Source organism: Aotus nancymaae, unplaced genomic scaffold (assembly GCF_030222135.1).
Source record: "Aotus nancymaae isolate 86718 unplaced genomic scaffold, 86718_ANA_hifiasm-v0.15.2.pri h1tg000062l, whole genome shotgun sequence".
Lineage (NCBI taxonomy): Eukaryota > Metazoa > Chordata > Mammalia > Primates > Aotidae > Aotus > Aotus nancymaae.
In genome coordinates this window covers 14776930-14797002 of record NW_026988476.1, presented here as the reverse complement: position 1 = coordinate 14797002, position 20073 = coordinate 14776930, and the positions used below count along the sequence as shown (strand labels likewise).

Here is a 20073-nt window from a genome sequence, read left to right as displayed (position 1 = left end):
AAGTGGCATTACTGGAATTTACCTGATGTTCTTTTGTAGACAAATGCTTTTTTCAACTTGACTTGTTTCAAAAAGTAGATGTCTCACTTGCAGCCATTACCTATGAGTGCATACTGTTTAAAAGTCCTAGGAACACAACTGATGGGATCTTGAAGGCAGAACTGGCTATGATGTCATAGACCCTTGAAGGAAACTTCTCAAAGTGGTATCTAGTCATAACAGAGACTAAGCAAGAAAGATGCTGACTGAATAAGGTGGGATCCAACAAGAGTGTGGGTATGGAATGCAACAACTTATGAATTACTTTTTTGCTGAGGGAGCTCGACAGAATGACACCTAAGATAGGCAAAGTCTTCGACACTTGGTACATTTGTGATTTTTGGTCATTACTTGAAAATTAACAAATTTGAAGTCACTAGTCTTAAAAATGGAAGAAAGTGAAGACCCTGATCAGCCTATCTCAGCATGGAGGCAAGAAGTTCGAAAGAGAAGACGACCCAGCCAACCAACGGTAGACAAATCCCAGCAAACTGATATAAAAGAGGAAAAGAAACACATGGCCATGCCACAGTCATCTAGCCCCAAAGCTACCCATAGTATTGCTAATATTGCTGCAAGCAAAGGCAACTACCCTGCCAATGCCTATGAGTCTCTCAGAATATCTTCTGAACTTCGGCAAACAAGGACAAAGAGAAAGCATGGACAGGAAATGACTGGTAAGTCTCTCCAGACAGATATCATTGTAGAAGAGAAAAAAGAAGTCAAGTTAGTTGAGGAAACTGTGGTACCTGAAGAAAAATCAGCTGATGTTAGAGAAGCGGGTATTGAATTGCCAGAGAGTGTTCAGGAAGTAGAAATTCCACCAAACATACCTTCAGTTCAACTAAAAATGGACAGATCTCAGCAGACCAACTGTACTGGAGACTGGACCATGATGAACATCCCCCACGTAGAAAAAGTGGACAAGGAACAACAGACATTCTTTAATGAATCAGAAATAGTAGTTATTTCCAGGCCACATAGTTCTTCCATAACGTCAAAGGAAGGTGCCCTGAAACATAAATCCTCGGGAAAGATTTTTGTTAGTGAACACCCTGAATTTCAACCAGCAACAAGTAGGACTGAAGAAATTAGGCAGAAAAGTATCAGCAGAACTTCATTTACTCAGGAGACTAAAAACAGTCCTCCGGTACTCTTAGAAGACGAGCTTAAGCAAGAAGTGACTATACCTGTTGTACAAGAAGGTTCTGCTGCTGAAAAAGTGGCTCCTGCTATAATAGAGCCTCCACCAACAGAAACATTCCCAGCTGAAATACAGCCTTCATTAGTTGAAGAGTCCACTGCTGAGGCAGAGCCCAGAACCACTGAAAACATCTATGTCCAAGTAGAGCCACCAACAGAAGAGACTCCTGCTGCTGAGGCAGCCACTGCAGTTGCCAAGAATTCTGTTAAAGTTCAGCCTCCACCAGCTAAAGAGGCTTCATTAGTGGAGTTTCCTGCTGAAATTCAGCCTCCACCAGCTGAAAAGTCTCATTCAGTAGAGCTTCCTTCTAAAATTTGGTCTCCCTCATCTGAAAAGGCTCCCACTGAAGTATGGCCTTTACCAGCTGAGGGTGCCCTTGAAGAGGCCCCAGCAAAATTAGAGCCTACCACTGCTGAAGAAGCCCTTGCTGAAGGTCAGCCTCAATTACTTGAAGAGGCTCCTAGAGAAAAGGCTCAGGAACATCAGCTTTCAACAGCTATGGAGAACCCTGCAGAAGAGGCTCCTGATGAATTTCAGTCTCCATCAGCTGAAGAGACCACTGCAGAAGAGGCCTCTGCTGCGATTCAGCTTCTAGCAGCTATAGAAGCTCCTGCAGAAGAACTTCCTGCTGAAGTTCAGTTTCCACCAGCTGAGGAGACCCCTGCTGAAGTTCAGCCTCCATCAGCTGAGGAGACTCCTGCGGAAGAGACCCTCGCTGAAGTACACTCTCCCGCAGCTGATGAGGTCCCTGCAGAAGAGGTCCCTGTTGACGAACATTCCCCACCCGCTGATTTGCTTCTGACTGAGGAGTTTCCTATACAAGAGGTATCTGCTGAAGGTTCACCTCCACCATCTGAACAAACCCCTGAAAATGAGGCTCTGGTAGCAAATATGTCTACTGGACTTCAGTCACCCCAGGTGGCAGGAATTCCAGCAGTTGTTTCGGAAGATGATGCAAAATTTGAAGAGGTTTTAAAAACAAATCCTGTCCATAAAGATTTATCTAATACCAATGATGGACAGGTTCCCATTCTTGAAATAGAAGGTGTCTTTCATATAGAATTTAAAAAACCATCCTGAACTGTAGTCAGGTTGTACCTAAGCTAGCAATCGGAAGCAGCTAGGCGGTTCTGGAAGAACATACTTTAGAAAAGAGTGGGCAGCTGGAAGTAGCTTTGTCATTAAGGGAAATTAAAGAGAACCCCAAGACTTGGAACACAGGTTGGAAAATGAACAATAAAAACTGTAGCAGTATAAAATTACTTGTGTTACTTTCATTCAAATCTATGGCATATAAAATGCCTATTTTGAAGTAAGTTTATAATTGAAAAAAATTAACTTAAAATATCCTTCCTACAATAAACCTGTTGACACGGGTAAAGTTTACTCTGCAGCCATCTTTTCTTTGCCTTTCCTTTATAAGTAAATATAGTTTCCAGTGGAAAAGCCAGTGTCTTTTCTGCAGATCTGTCATCTACTTTAAATTCCTTGAGTCTTAGTCACACATCTAAAGTTATGTGATGTTCTCTTTCTCCTTATTATAATTCATCGTATTTCTTATTCTCTTTTCATTTAATTCCTTCTGAGACAAGCATTACTTTCCTGGTTTTAGCCTAGGTGTTCTTCTTTATCCTCTTGTATAGTTTACATTTCAATGTCTGGATAGAAAGACTTATTTCCTTTGTAAAAGTTTTCAGTTCAGTGAAATGAAGATGGTCATAGATCAAGTACTAAAAAAAATGTGTAAATATAAAGAAAAATATACTTAGATGGCCTTGAGGGCACATTCCTGTGTTTAGTTTTAATTTGATTTCAACCGAGAACATAATGAGTCCCTTGGAAGTTTGGCTTATGCTTTTTGCTCTATGAATTGGTAGTGAAGAACAACTTAGAATAAAATCAAATTACTGTAGTAAAAGCTTTTGAAGTTCTTAAAGAGCATCAAGATAACAATAAGTATTCTAAGATGTCTGTTATTAAAGGACATCTAGTTTTCCATGGTTATAACAACTTTGGGAAAATATTTTGTCTAGCTACAAATTAATGGCAATGTGCTGAAATGTTGAGATTTTCTTAAAATTTTTAAAATTTTGTCATTGTATTTCTCCATTTAGTGAAAACTCTAGGTTGATGATGTCAAACCTTGTTAATCTTTGATGTCCTATAATTGTTGAATTTTTGTCACATTCTTCACTACCTCAGTAATCAAGAATATATAATATTTTAAGTTTTTGAGAATTTTATAAAAATTATTGCAAGAATGTTATTTCTTCTATGTGCCAAATTTGAGGTTGAAAATGTTATTCTAGACCATGTAGAATGAGGACTGTTTTTATGAAATGTTCAAGTCCTCCTTTTTCTGTTTCTGAGATACTTAAATCCAGTTAAACTTGGTTTTCTAAATTAGGTCTTTTTGTTTCTATTTTAGATTTTCTACTGTGGCTTGTTTTCTTTTTAAATTCGGAAACCACATGAGAGTACAGAATTACACTAGAATAAGAATATGTTTAATAAAGATGGAATCTATTAACTGGCAACATGAGAAAACTTTCAACACTTAAAAGTTGGAGCTGAGGTGGAACTTATTTGTATCTGAATATTTATAGAGTACACTGTATAAATAGTAAACAAGTATATTCATGAGATTCTGGTGGTCAAATTAAAAAGTGCTGCAAATATAAGTTCCAATAGGAGTAGCTGTGAAAATTTAGGGCAGGAAACATTGATTTGAAGTAGTAAGAGACAGGTGTAAGTAAGAAAATCTAAATACAAAGAACTTAGGGTAATGAAGTATTGGCAAAGATTCAGTGTGAATAGAAACACATACAGGTGATAGTCTCTGTCAAATGTAAGAATGACACGAGGCGGCTAACCTTTAAATTTTTTTCGTAAATGTGAAATATTTTAAAGATAGCTTTCCTGAGGTATAACCTAAGTAAAATAAATTACACTTACTTAAATTGTACAATTTGATGAGTTTTGACATAATGTATAGACCTATGAAACCATCACCACAATGAAATCAATGAAGATGAACATAACTCAAAAGTTCTTACTATGATCATTTGTAACTTCTCTTTCTCTGCTTCCACCCCTCTACTCCAAATATACAAGCAATTTCTGATCTGTTTTCTGTCACTATAAATGTTTATGCATTTTTCTAGATTGTTATGTAAATAGTATCAATATATTTTTCTTTTTATTGCAAAGTTGTATTCAGTTATATGAATATTGTAAAAATTTTAAATTCATTTGATACACTTTTGGGGTATTTTCAGTTTGCCACACTGAGTATTACTAGGATTTCTTCCTAAGTTTTCCTTGAAAACTGCCATTGTTCTCTATCTTTTTTTTTTTTTTGAGGTGGAGTTTCACTCTATCACCCAGGCTGGAGTGCGATGGCGCAATCTTGGCTCACCACAGCCTCTGCCTCCTGGGTTCAAGCATTCTCCTGCCTCAGCTTCCCGAGTGGCTGGGATTACAGGCATATGCCACCACTCCTGGCTAATTTTGCATTTTTAGCAGAGATGGGGTTTCTCCATCTTGTCAGGTTGGTCTTGAACTCCCAACGTCAGGTGATCCGCCTGCCTCGGCCTCCCACAGTTCTGGGATTACAGGCATGCGCTACCGTGCCCGGTCTGTCCTGTATCTTATACTTAATTCTAAGATCTGTCATCAGTAATCTTTTTATGTGGTGTGAGAAGAAATATGAAGTTAACTTTTGTGTTTTTAGACATACAGGTAGCCCCATCTCCCAACACTATTTGTTTAAGTGATTATCTTGTCCACATTGAACTGCCTTGGAGCCTTTGTTGAAAATTAATTGATCATACATATAGTTGTATACTTTAGTGCACTCTATTTTGTTCCATTGATCTATCTGTCTGTCTTTACATCAACTCAACATTGTCTTGAAACCAGTAGATTTATATCTTGAAATCAGGTAATGTTAGTTTTCCAATATTTTTCTTCTTTCTAAAAGTTGTTTTAACAATTCTGGGTCTTTTGCACTTTCATGCAAATGTTTGAATTAGTGTATTTCCACAAAAACTCTTGCTGAGATTGCACTGAATCTAAAGTTCAATTTGGAAAGAAATGATATTCTAATAATAACAAATCTTCTGATCCATGAACACACTTATTAATATGTATCTACATTTATTTAGACTTTCTTTAATTTCTCTCAGATGACTTGCAGCTTTTGGTTTTACAAAATTTATTAAGTGTTCTATTTTTTTGATGCTATTAATTTTTTCATTTTACCTTCCAATTTTTTGTTGCTATCATATAGCAATACAATTGACATTTTGTATTGGCCTTGAATACTAAGATCTTCCCAATCTCATTTAATAGCTCTGGTAGATTTTTTTGTAGATTACTCAGAATTTTCTGTATAGAGCATCACGTCATTTGCAAATACATGTTTTAATTTTTTTCCTTATTTAAATACTTTCAGTTTGTTTCTCTTGACTTATTGTATTTGCGAGAACTCTTAATACAAGTAGTGAAAGCAAATATTTTGCCTTGTTCTTGATCTTGGGGGAAATCTTTAGGACTAATTATGATGTTAGCTATAGGTTTTTCATAGATGCCTTTTTCCTCTGGTTGAGGAAATTTCCTTCTATTCCTACTTAGCTGAGAGTTCTTTCATTAGAAATGAGTGTAGTATTTTGGTGAATGCGTTTTATGGATCTATTAAGATCACTATATGGTTTTCAGTTTTGGTCTCTTAATGTAGTGAGTTTTGTTGATTGATTTTCAAATGTTAAATCCTTTCATTCCCTGGAAAGTTCCTACTTGGTTGTGGATATGGTTTGGCTGTATCCCCACCAAAATCTCAACTTGAATTGTATTTCCCAGAATTCCCACCTGTTGTAGGAGGGGCCCAGGTAGAGGTAATTCAATCATGGGGGCCTGTCTTTCCCGTGCTATTCTCATAATAGTGAATTAAGTCTCATGAGATCTGATGGGTTTATCACGGGTTTCTGCTTTTGCTTCTTCCTCATTTTTCTCTTGCCACTGCCATGTAAGAAGTGCCTTTCACCTCCCACCATGATTCTGAGGCCTCCTCAGCCATGTGGAATATAAGTCCAATTAAACCTCTTTTTTCTTCCCAGTCTTAGGTATGCTTTATAAGCAGTGTGAAAACTAATGGAGTCATAATGTGCTATTTGTTTAATATATTTTTGGATTCAATTGTGCTAAAATTTTGTTGGTAATTTTTACAACTATGTTCACCAGAAATAGATCTATTTTTTTTTTTCTAATGTCTTTGTCTAGTTTGGGTATCAGTGTAATGCTGGTCTCACATGATGAAGTGAGAAGTGTTTCCTCTGCTTTATTTATCTGATAGGTATTAAGCAGAATTGGTGTTAATTGTCTGCTGAATGTTTTACAGAATTCAGCAAAAAAGCCATCAGGGCCTGGAGTTTTATTTCTGGGAGAATTTTTAACTAAAAATCTGATTTCTTTAATAAAATAGGGTTTTTATGTTGTTTGTTCTTTTTTTGTCCTTCTTATGTCTGTAGGATCTTCAGTGATGTTTTATTTCTAGTTATAGTATAATTATTCTTATCTTATATGGATAAATATTGATAAGTTTTATCTTCTCTCTCTTTCTTTCTTCCCAAATGAGTCTGGGTTGAGATTTACTAGTTTTATTGACCTTGTCAAAGAAATAGCTTTTGGTTTTATTGGTTTTGCTAGTTGTTTTTATCCCCTTTTAATTGACTTCTGCTCCTTATTATTTCTATTTTTCTACTTCCTCTTATGAACTCTTTTTCTAATTTCTTCAGATCAATCTGAGGTTAATAATTTGATATTTACTTCTTTTCTAATATAGGCCTTAATTTCTCTTTGAGCACGTTTTAGTTGTATTACACCTATTCCAATTTCTTGTATTTTCATTTTCATTCTGTTAAGAGTTGGTAATTTTGTGTTTGATTTATTCTTTGACAGATATGTTACTTAAGAGAATATATTTTATTCCAAAATATTCAGGGGATATTCCAGATTTCTTTTTACTATTAGTTTTCTATTTAATTACTTCTTTGTCATAAAATACTTGTCTAAATTGTCCCTTTTTAATTTATTGAGACTTGTTTCATGGTTTAACTTGTGACATACCTTGGTAAGTACTCTGTGTTCTAAAATATTCTGCTGGTTTTGGTTGGAGTGTTTTATAAATATCAGCTTTAGAATCAACAATTGGTTGATAGTGTTGTTCAGTTCTTCTGTATCATTAGTGACTTCTAGCCACCTGTTCCATGGATCATTGAGAGAGGTCTGTTGAAATCCTTGGCTATAATATGTATTCATTTATTTTACTTTGAAGTTCTATCAGTTTTGCTTCGAGTGTCTTGAACCTTTGATATTAGCTGTCTAAATGTTTAGAATTATTATGTCTTCTTTTTGAAGTTTCCTTTTATCCCTGGTAATAGCCTCTACTCAATGATATTGTTACTTGTGTAGATTAGATTCTTAATATCCTTTCCTTTGCTTTCTTATGGACATTAAGTGCTTTTTCTATTTTAGTCTTTCTTCTAATTAAATCTTTTTTGTTTTTTCCAGAGTTATTTTTTATAGATTTGCTCATATACTCATTTGCCTACAAAATACAGTCTAGATCCCTTAAAAAGACAGTCATGGCCATTCACAGTCTACTCTGTCATACTTTATATCACTCTAAGTAGAGAGTGGAAGCTGAGAACATGACTGAAAGTTTGTAAATCCTGACTCCATCATTTGTGAGCTGTTTGGCTAGTTCAAGTTAATTAACCTCCCTAGGCTTCAGTTTATCCATGCAAAACCAGAAATAATAAGAACAATACCTAACCAATAGAATGGTTGTAACAAAAGAGTTCATTGATTTTAAGTTCCTGGAACAGTGTCTGGTACACTATAGGCCACAAACGTGGCTCTAGCTCTCATTGTTATTACCTGGATACTTTCTTGCTTGTGACATCCTTCTATTCTTGCTGTACCTGACAATGATTGTTATACTTCCATGCTTCTTTTTTGTTCATTGTCTTTTAGTCATTTGTATCCTGAACGTTTTGCTGTTAGTATGTTAGGTCACCCTGGGTCCTATTTACATTTTTTACTGTAGCAGGCATGCTTAGTTTTAGCATACAGTTTTTGGACATTTTTGCGGACGGTACTTCCAATGAAAATGTAATTGTCAGAGCCTTTGTGGTGTTACTTTGGTCTACTTAATTTACCTGAGACTCCCACTGTTTCTTACTAGTGCCACCTGAGGGGGCAGAAAGAGCATCCTTTGGCCAGGCTGTCTGGAACCTCTAAGTTGGAGAGGGAAGTTTCCTTTTCACCCAAAAGAAGAGGCTTCCCATATGGGCACAGCCACCCTGTGTCTCTTATTGTGTGAGGAGGCCTCTGGGGACAAAGAGGCTTCTGGGCTAGGCAATTCTGTGGCAGGATTCCCCCTTGTCAGTTTCAGTAGTGTTTCTAGGTGGGGAAATGTGTGTGTGTAGATTGGACAGAGAATGCTTCCTCTGGCTCCTCATTATCATTGGGGCTTATGATTGACCTGAACTGCTGGGGCTAGGGTGGGGCCTGCAGGACTTGCCTGGTCTTGTGGGTAGAACTCTTTTTACATCCAGAGGAGGAAGGACCCTACCTGGGCTGCCTTCTGTTGCTAGATGGGAAGCTGGGAAATGTTGGGCTTGTATCACATCACCTTCTTCAGTTGGGTGGGGATAAAAGATGCTCTGCCACTATGTTTTTCCTTTAGTCCTGGGGTCTCTAACCAGTTTGCCTTTCACTCTCTACCTTTCAAAGTTCCCTTTTGGTTGCCTCATTTTATTTCCAGTGTTTATAGCTGTACTTAGCATCGTAAAACAGAGAGAAACAAGTCTAGGCCATCTTGTTAGGACTAAAAGTCCTATTTTCCTTATTTTAAACGCTCTCGTCAACATTATCTCCAACTTATGTGATCCCATTTATCCTTCAACTCCTAGTTCAGCCAGTATCTTCTCCATGAGAACTCCCTTGAATCTAGTGCCCACCTTCTTTCACATTTACTCATTGTCAATAAAAATATACAAATAAAAAAATAGAACATAACAACGATTACATAGCATTACATTGTGTTAGATATAAGTAATTCAAAGATGATTTAAAGTATAGGGGAGGATGTGCATAGGTTATATGCAAATACTATACCATTTTATATAAGGGACTTGAGCATTCATGGAGTTTTGTATCCATGGGGTTCTGGAACCAATCTCCCAAGGATATGGAGGGATGACTGTATTCAGTAGGCAGCTAAAAATGTCTTCTGTGGTTTAAGTAACACATAAATAAATGTTCCATATTAGAGATAACAGTCACATTGAGGTCTAAGCAAGTATCAAAAATTTTAGTTGTAATAGCAAAGACAGAGATGTTAGATCTCTCTGGAATAATAACCAATTGAAGAATCATTTTTAAGTGGGAGAGAATTAATATATTTATATGGTAAGGAAAAGATGCTTGTAGGTAGGAATGCATTAAAGCTATATCAGAGGACATAGTAAAAGAGAAAGAGAACATCTTAAAAATGAAAACAAAATTATATCAGAAGGTATAAGGAAGGAGAATAGCTGAGGGAATGATATTCAGAGCACCTGATTAGTGTAAATCAGGACTCCTTCCCTAATGACTAGACTAAATATGGATAAGTATAGATTTGGGGGAGGAAGGACTTAAAATTGTAGACCTATGATTCATTTCTGCACTGATTACCAAAGTGATGCTTTTGAGGGAAGGCAAAGAAGGCACTTGAGCCAGTCAAATCTCCATGTAAACATGGTAACTATGTTTTGGGTAAATACACTAACATTTGCTAGGAGAAGAGTTGTTTTCTATGAAATGTCCTTTATAGGTTGTCCATGACTTCAGATTACTTATAATAAATGCGTCTATAATTTATGGATTTGTAAGGCATGAAAACTGTCACATATGTCCTACAACTCTCTGAGGGCCTAAAATAGAAATGGTTCGTGACCATACTCTCCCAAATGTGTACGTTGACCACCAACCCTCACTTAGAGACCTCGTGTATTCTTCTTGGGCCAATGGCTCCTGTCCAATGTGGAAAGGAAGGACCTGAGAAATCACGCAGGATGCTCTTGTCTGTGGCTCTTGATTGCTTTTGTGCTTGACATTGTTAATAAAACTTGCTACTAGGTAAGGTCTCTGATATGTGTGGTTCTGATTTGGTAATTGGATACGCTGTGTGGTGCTCAGATGTTAATTTGGTGGATTAGGATATGGTATTTTAATCTGGTGGGTTGGGATGCATGTATTTTCTCCACAGATTGTGAAAACCGTGCCCTCAGCTAAGAGAAAGGGATTGGAGGTGGGACTTAAATAGAATGTTAAAGACATTGACTAGTTTGTGTTGTGAAATGGGAAAGAGGAATTTACCAGGAAAATGTAAAATGATTGCAAAGAGACATTGAGCTCTAGCTAAGGTAAGGTCAATGTGATAATTAAACGGAGCAGCTGGGTTGTGCTAATAGAAGTAGGGTGTGTAGAGTGAGTGAGGTCCTGTCCTGCTCCACTCTGCACTAGAATGTTGCATTTCTTCTGGGCTTTAATACTCTAACTAGAAAACATTCATGAGACCAAGAAAATGTTAAGAACTTGACTCAGTGTTATGTCACATATTGAACAGTGGACAGATTGACAACTTTTAGCTGAGAGAAAGGAAAACAGAACACACCTCAGGTGATGAACAAGAACCAATGACTGGAAATTGTGGGGAACCTTTTATGACTATATAATGAGACATTTTAAAAAGCTGCCTAAAGATAAAAAGTGCAGCCTTAAGCTAGATATTCTACCACCTCTGGAGATTTTTAGTGCAGCAGAGCTGAGGTGAGGCTGGAGAATGTGTATCAAAGGGTACAAAGTTTGAGTTAGACAGGAGGAATAGGTTCAGGTGATTACACAGCATGGTGACTATAGTTAATAATAATGTGTTCTATATTTTAAAATGGCTAAAAATGGATTTTAAATGTTCTCACCACAAATCATAAATATTTGAGATAATGGATATGTAAATTAGCCTGATTTGATCATTTCACAATGCATACATGTACCAAAATATTATATCGTGTGCTCCATAAAGATGCAGTTATTTGTCAATTAAAAATAAGGTAAAACTTTAAAAAATAGAAACAAAACAAAAAACGAAATCTGCCACATAGCCAGATTTGGGACCACTGAGCTGGTTCATGTAGTGAATATTTGAACATCTGGTGGCTAAATTAGATGATAGCTCATATTCTTTTCAAGCTGATATTGTGTGTCTGCAGTTGACCACTGAAGATAACAGCAGTTGTTTTCAATGAGTACTGTCTGCTTCTTATAGCTTTATGGAACAGCTGGCCTCTGAATGATTAGTTTATTTTCTATGACTGCCCAATACTGGATATGGCCACCGCTTATGAAGTATGACTCATTTATGGGATCTTAATCAGATGGTAGGAAGCCTGACACAAGTGAGCTGTGTAGATACTTATCAGTACTGAGCTGTGTCTGAAGTGCTTGAATAAGAAATATTAGCAGAAGTGTACTTCAAGGCTGAGTTCTTGCACCCATGTCTAATAAGCTTACTTGGGAATTCTAATTTTGAAGGGCTTCAGCACTGGCAGAGTTGAGCATGTCATGAGCTCTTGTCTGATTTTCTTAATTGTCTTAACTGACCATTATGTTAATATTTACAATTCTGGATGTAGAATCCCAAGTAGTGGCTAAATATTCTTCTTACAATATCCATGAATAGGAACAGTTACTGATGACACTTCTGTCTGTAAAGCGCGTTTATAACAGAACCAGGGAAAATACCTTCACAGAGGGCAGGTCAAGCATTTTGTCCTGTGGAGTCCTATCAGACTTGAATTTATTTTTGTAACCAAAATATTAATGGTCCCAGCTCCTCTGGGGTTTGATGGACCAAATTTGGCTCTATATATAGTCTTGAGTCCTGACTTCAAATGGTCAACCTGCATTGGCCTCCCAAAGTGTTGAGATTACAGGTGTGAGCCACTGAGCCTGGGCCAAGAAATCTAGTTTCGATTTCCCCAGAGGATATTGATGTGTAGCCCCTGGGAAGCTTAAATACTTCAGAATTTTACTTTAAATAAGGAAAAATATTTGATCTGCATCTGTAGACATAATTGCCCTCTTCAAATAAGGAAAGAATACTGATATATTCAGAAAGAGCCATGATAAAATTCCCTTCTATTGATTTTGGGGATAAAATTCAGTTTGACTGCAACTAAAACTTATCTTAAGAGCAGTGTTTCTCAAACCCAGCATTACTGACATTTGGGGCTGGAAAATTCTTTGTTGTGTGGGGTGATCTAGTGCACCATAAATGTTTAGTGGCATCTCAGGCCTCTATCCACTGGATGACAGTAGAACCCACCACCTAACTGTTATAACCAAAAATGTCTCTAGTTTTTCCCAATGTCCTTGGGGGGAAAAATCACACTCAGTTGAGTACCACTACTCTAGAGAAAGACTATGGCAGTGACTGTAATTTAATAAAAATTTAAAAATCTTTATACTGAAGATGAAAAAAAAAAACACCATAGTAATCATCTGGTCTTTTATTGTATTACCTCTCCAGATGTTTACAGGACTGTGAAGCTTGATCTTGGTGGGATATAAATGCTCTCCAAATACAGAATAGAAGTGGATAGGATGTTGTTTCCTGAATATAAAAAATCTGCCAGATGTCACAGGACTCTGGCCTGGATGTGGTAATTTTGACCAATTCATTATGACTTTATAGAAAGACATAATTTTGTTGTTAGCTTAACTCTTTTTTAATTATGCAAAAACTTGAATATTTGGATTGATCATGTGGGAATGTCCTTCAGTCAAAATTAAAGAAACATATCTTCAGCCAACCAAAGATTGTTCTTAGAGATTTGTCTTTTTGTTAACTTATAGTTGTAATAAAAATGCATAATTCATAGAACAGTAATGTTTAAGAATGTTCAGTAATTCATTTATTTTACCTTTTTTTAAGGCTTTATAACAAATGGTAAAGTTTATGTCAAGGGCTGTCATTTACATAAACTTAAATGATATAATAACATTTTACTCAGAGTTAGCAAAATGTGAGATTTAAGAATATGGTCCCCAAGACTGTCCTCACTTCTGACACCAATTGCATCTTTGGGGAGCTCCCATAACCACCCTCAGTTCTGAATTCACCAGAATTATTCACATAACTCACTGAAAGCTATATACTCATGATTATGGGTTAATACAGATAAAGGACACAAATCAAATTCAGCCAAAGGAAGAGACAAATAGGGCAAAGTTGGAGACAGTCGTAGATGTCAAACCTCTGGTATCTTCAGGGTGTGTTACTCACTTACCATTGATGTGTGACTATAGGCACAGAGTATTGTTAACCAGGGAAGCCCACCCAAGCCTTCATGTTCAGAGTTTTTACTGGGGCTTCATTACATAGGCATGACTGATTGATTCATTGCCCTTATGTTTGATCTCAGTTGCCAGGTTGACAGATGCTGCATGACCCAAATTTCACACTCCAAGGACTACAGTATTTCAGGGTGTAAAATTCAGAGTGTGGCCAGCCCCTACCCCCAAGTAAAGATACTTCTTTCCATTATGACATACATCACATCCCAAACATTCAGGGCAAAAGCCAGTCCTTTCTTTGGGCAAGGTCAAATTCTTTACTACAAATTTGAGCAATATAAACTTATTTATAGGGTCTAAATATGACACATATGTATGTAACTTTTAAGAATCCATTATGCTTCAGATGTTTTTACACATACTATTTCTTTAAATCCTACCTCTATTTATAAGATAAGCCATAGTATTAGAGGCCATAAGTATAACAATCTTATCTCATGTGTTGTACAAGTTGAATACCCTTTATCTGAAATGCTTAGGACCAGAAATGTTTTGGGTTTCAGATTTTTTTTTTTTTAGATTTGCAATATTTGCATATGAATAATGAGATATCTTGAAGATGATACCCAAGTTTAAACAGTCAATTCATTTACTTTTTTTGTGGGGACAGAATCTCGCTCTGTCACCAGGTGCCAGGCTGGAGTGCAGTGGCGCAATCTCGGATCACTGCAACCTCTGCCTCCCAGGTTCAAGCAATTCTCCTGCCTCAGCCTCCCGAATAACTGGGACTACAGGCATGCGCCACCACGCCCAGCTAATTTTTGTATTTTTTTTAGTAGAGACGGGGTTTCACCATGTTGGCCGGGATGATCTCGATCTCTTGACCTCGTGATCTGCCCACCTCGGCCTCCCAAAGTGCTAGGATTACAGGCGGAAGCCACCGCACCCAGCCTCATTTGCATTTTATATACACCTCATATCCATAGCCTGACTGTAATTTGATACAATATTTTTAATAATTTTGTACATGAAAAAAAATTTTGACTGTGTTTTAAATGTGATCCTCACCTCACTTATGCCCTACTTGTCTCACATGAGGTCAAGTGTAGAATTTTCCACTGTGGTGTCATGTCACCATTCAAAAGATTACAGATTTTGAAGTATTTCACATATTACATTTTCAGATTACACATGCTCAACTGGCATTATTATTACTATTTTAATTTTTTAATATTTGAACTTAAGCCCCTGTATTTAAATAGTGGTAGAATGTTTCCCATTATTATGATGAGTTGTCAGACCAGTTTTCCATATTTCAAGACCAATATTTCACATAAATTGTAATAATCATAGTTTTAAAATATTTAAATTTAATGTAAAATTGTAAATTATCATAAGTACCCATGATCAAAAATCACACAGGTAGTAACAGATGAGCCAGAATTTCAACCTAGCTTTTTATTTATTTATTTTTTTACTGTTCTATGATTATCATGCAAAGAAAGAACCTAGCTTTTTAAGTTCCATGGATTCTTTTGATCTCAAAACTGTACAAACATCATGAAAGGCATTGTTCACAAGACTCTGGAATCATCAGAGAACACATGACTAGCCTTTGGAAAATATTGCCAGTGATTTGTTGGCACTCATTAGATGCTTAGAAAGGCTTCTGTTAGCCTGACATGATAAAGGAAATTGAGAAGCATTTTGTTTATGTGCCTAAAATGAAAGTCCACATGGAGAATTGGAAAATTTGTTCTGGCTAGTGCCCAGGCCTACATAGTTTTGGTTTGTGATTTTGTTTGTCATTGAACAGACTGCTTTTGTCTTCTCAAAGACTGTATAAAATTTGGGTCATGATGGTATCCTTTACAAAGTAGCACAATATTACTGACTACATAACAGCTAAGGTATGTTTCTATGCCTCCATTGACTCTTAGCATTAGGGTGATTATCCTAGTTTACATCAGTATTATAGCACATTCCCTCTGAATCTAAAGTTACTGTGACTTAGAGAATCACTTGTGACTTTCTATTCTAACACTTGGCTCTAATGTTTACACAAAAATAAACTTTGTCTATTACTTGTCAGATCAAAATTCATTTCATTTTCCAAGACCATTGTCCTCCTCTCCTATCCCACGTAAACTGATTGCTATCTTCTTGTGCAGTTTGTAGTTAAAATTATTAAAAATTTCCTGGCATATCAGTTCTAGTAGCTATTGAGTGACTTGGACAGTTTTAAGACATTCACAAAAAAAGTTTAATGGGCAGATAGCTTTTCTGTATTGTTTTAAAAAAATCTTCATATCACAATGGTCCCTAAGTATGAAAAATCATAAATAATACTGTGGAAAACCTTCCTGGTGACATGTGACCTGGGTCTCTCTGAAACATCTAATTCTGCAAGCATCATTTCACGTATGCTCTTTGAGAAATAGCTTACCCAGATAAAGCAGGCTTCACTGAGTGCTGCCACTGGCAGAAGGAGAACACTAAGCAAAAACAATTAAGATATTAGTTAAAATACCTTCTGCTGTGTAATTAGTTACATTTTTCTAAATGATTTCAAATACATTTAATCAAAAAGAAAGAACAGTCAAGAGTTGTCCCACAGATTTTTAGCTGGTTTTCTTTGATGCCTTTACAATGTCCTGCAGTTGTTTTAACATAGAAGAGTTTCAGAGAAAAATGTGTTTGGGCTCCTGAAGACAAATGTATTATAATTTAACATGCAGAAAACTTGGGCTCTATAACTCAAATTGCAGAACTTATCTTGAAGTTTACTTGTCTATCACCAGTAAGAAAAAAGAGCAGAAATAAATATATAGCCTACAATATCAGTGATAAAATGAAAAAGTAGTCAGAGTAGAATGTTTGTTTTAAAAGTGGTTTTAAAAATTCTAGTTCTAGGATAAGATCCATTGGAATTATGTTGAATACTTATTAAAAATATAGAATCTCCAGACATAGAACTCAGGAAATTTTATTTTTAACATGTGGTTCTAGGTGATTCTCAGATTCACTCAGATTTCAGAACCACTGTACCAGTGAGGCAGATAACGTGAGAGTTCTCTTTAGGGAGCAAGTGTCTACAAATGGTGAAGAACTTAAATTAAGAGAAGATAGTGTAGGGATTGGGAATAATTGATATTAATATAAGGAGGTATAAAACATGGAGGTTACCAATGTTGAGATCAAACATCCAAAAAGAACTACATACTTCTGCACAATGGAGAGGCATGGCTAGAAGAAGAAACTGGCAGATCTACACTGGAATACACCTAGCTGAGGAGGTGAAAGTCCCGTACAAGAAGAACTACAAAACACAGTTGAAAGACATTGTAGATGATAAAAATAATTGAAAAAACCTCCCATGTTCACAGATAGGGAGAATCAATATCATTAAAATGAACTATACTGCCCAAAACAATCTACAGATTCCATACAATTCCTGTCAAATTACCAATATCATTTTTGACAGAATTAGAAAAAACACTTCTAAAATTCATATGGAACTGAAAAATAGCCTGAATGCACAAAGCAATCAGGCAAAAAATAATAAACCTGGAGGCATCACATTATCTGACTTCCAACTATATATACTACAAGGCCATAGTAACCAAAGCAACATGATATTGATACGAAAATAGGCACATAGTTCAATGTAACAGGATACAGAACCCAGAAGTAAAGCCATACAGTTACAACCAACTGATCTTTGACAAAATTGACAAAAAATAAACAATGGGGAAAGGACACCTTTTCCAATAAGCAGTGCTGGGAAAAGTGACCAGCCATAAGCAGAAGATCAAAATGAGATCCCTACCTTTCACTATATGCAAAACATAACTCAGCGTGGATTAAGGACTTAAATGTAAGACCTGAAACTATAAAAATCCTAGAATAAAACCTAGGAAAAATTCTACATAGTGTTCTAGGCAAAGAATTTATGACTAAGGCCTCAAAAGCAAATGCAACAAAAACAAAAATAACAAATGAGGCTTAATTAAACTAAAGAGTTTCTGTCAGGAAAATAAACAATCAACAGAGTAAACCAACAACCTACAGAATGGGAGAATATATTTGCAAATTATGCATTTAACAAAGAACTAATATCCAGAGGCTATAAAGAACATAAACAAAACAAGAACAAAACAAATAATCTCATTACAAAATGGGCAAAGTACATGAACAAATACTTCTCAAAAAAGACATATAAGTGGTCAACAAACGTATGAAAAAAATCAATAATTATTGGATAAATGCAAATTAATAAGATACCATCTCACATCAGTCAGAATAGCTATTATTGAAAAGTAAAAATAAACAGATATTGGAGAGGATGTGGAGAAAAGAGAATACTTACACACTTTTGGAGAGAATGTAAGTTAGTTCAGTTCCTGTGTAAAGCATTATGGAAGTTTCTCAAAGAATTAAAACTAGAACTGCCATTTGACCCAGCAATCCACTACTGGATACATACCCAAAGAAAAATAAATTATTTTGTAAAAAGACACCTGCATTTGCATATTTATTACAGGGCTGTTCACAATAGCAAAGTCAAGGAATCAACTTAAATATCCATCAGTGATGGACTGGATAAGGAGAATGTGGTATATATACACCATGGAATACTGCATGGACACCGAAAATAAAATCATATCCTTCATTGATATTCATGTCTTTTTATTCAATTCATGTCCTTCACAGCAATATGGATGGAGTTGGAGCCAATTTTTTTTTTTTTTTTTTTAACTCAGAAACAAAATCAGATACCACATGTTCTCATTTATTAGTGGGAGCTAAACAATGGGTATGCGTGGACATAAAGATGGAAATAATAGACACTGGGGAATCCATAAAGGGAGATGAGAGGGGCACGAGGTGTTGAAAAAGTACCTATTGGTTACAATGTTCACTATTTGGGGTATGGGTTCATTAGAAGCCCCAACTCCAGCATTATGTAATATACTCGTGTAAAAAACCTACACATGTTCCCCTGGAATCTATAATAAAACAAAAATAAAATAAAATGTACTTGCATTTCTGATTTCTTTTCTTCTGTGGAGGAAGCAGAGGGATTAAATCTTTTCCTCTTATGGTCTTGAATTGATTGGATGTGGCCACTCATGCCATGGAGGGTAATCTGCTTTCACTAACAGGCTACTGATTTAAATGTTAATTTCATCCAAAGATAGACTGCATAGTAATATAATAGGTAGACTGGTGTTTGACAAAATGTTTAGGTACTATGGGCTGGCCAAGTTGACATCTAAGATTAATAACCACACTGCCTTACATATATTGTGTCTTTGTAACCCTCAGCAAATTTGTGAGGTAATATTATCAACTGTGTTTTACAGATCAAGAAATTGAGGGAAAGAAGATAAGCATTTTGCCTTGGAGGAGGGTGATTGTAAAGAGTGAAAGAGATTCAAACAGTTGTTCTAATTCAAACCAGTATTCTAAACAACGACACTTTCACTTGTAGGGGAAGAAATTTAGGCAAACTGAGATTAAGTAACTTGCCCTTGCCACTCAACTAGAAGGTGATGGATTCAGAATTTGAATCTCCAAATCTGATTCTAAAGTCTCTGCTGTTAATCACCATCCAGTAAACCTTTTCAGTCTTTGTCTTTAGGCAGCTCTCAGTCTGTTAGAAAAGTAAGATATGAAAACAAATAATTTGCGTTATCAGGAAATGGAGTCATCCTGAAAAATATGGCCTCTGAATTTGGCTTTGTAAATAGTCAGATTGAAGAGGACACCATGAAATGGAAAGATAGACCATGTTTATGAATTGAAAGAATTAATATTGTTAAAATGTCCACACTACCCAAAACAATCTACTGATACAATCCAATCCCCTATCAAAATGCCAATGATATTCTTCACAGAAATAGAAAAAAAATTCTAAAATTTATGTGGAACCACAACAGATCCAGACTAGCTAAAACTATCTTAAGTTGAAAGAACAAAACCAGAGGATTCACATTACCTGACTTTAAATTATACTACAGAGCTGTAGTATCCAAAACAGCATGGTACTGGCATAAAAACAGACATATAGACCAATGAAACAGAAGAGAGAACAAAGAAACAAAAATCCACACACCTATAGTAAACTTATTTTTGACAAAGTTATCAAGAACATACACTGGAGAAAAGACAGTCTCTTCAATAAATGTTACTGGGAAAAGTGGATATCCATATGCAAAAGAATTAAACTAGACTCCTATCTCTCACCATATGCAAAAATCAAATAAAAATGGCTTAAAGACTTAAATCTAAGACCTCAAACTATTAAACTACTACTAATATCACACCAGCAAAGACAACCAAAGCAAAAATGGACAAAAGAGATTACATCAAGTTAAAAATCTGCATAGTAATGAAAACAATCAACAAAGTGAGAAGACAAA

General features: G+C 35.9%; 1 protein-coding gene across 1 annotated transcript; it reads left to right on the top strand.

The window, feature by feature from the left end:
- Positions 1-427: 427 nt before the first annotated feature.
- On the top strand, positions 428-2323 carry FSCB (fibrous sheath CABYR binding protein). The gene has a single exon (XM_064365715.1). It carries the CDS (start codon positions 428-430, stop codon positions 2321-2323), a length of 1896 nt encoding a protein of 631 aa, XP_064221785.1.
- The last annotated feature ends 17750 nt before the right edge of the window (positions 2324-20073 follow it).

What these genes read in the sequence shown, in the direction of transcription:
- FSCB (XM_064365715.1), top strand. Translation starts at nt 428, where the DNA reads ATGGAAGAAAGTGAAGACCCTGATCAGCCTATCTCAGCATGGAGGCAA.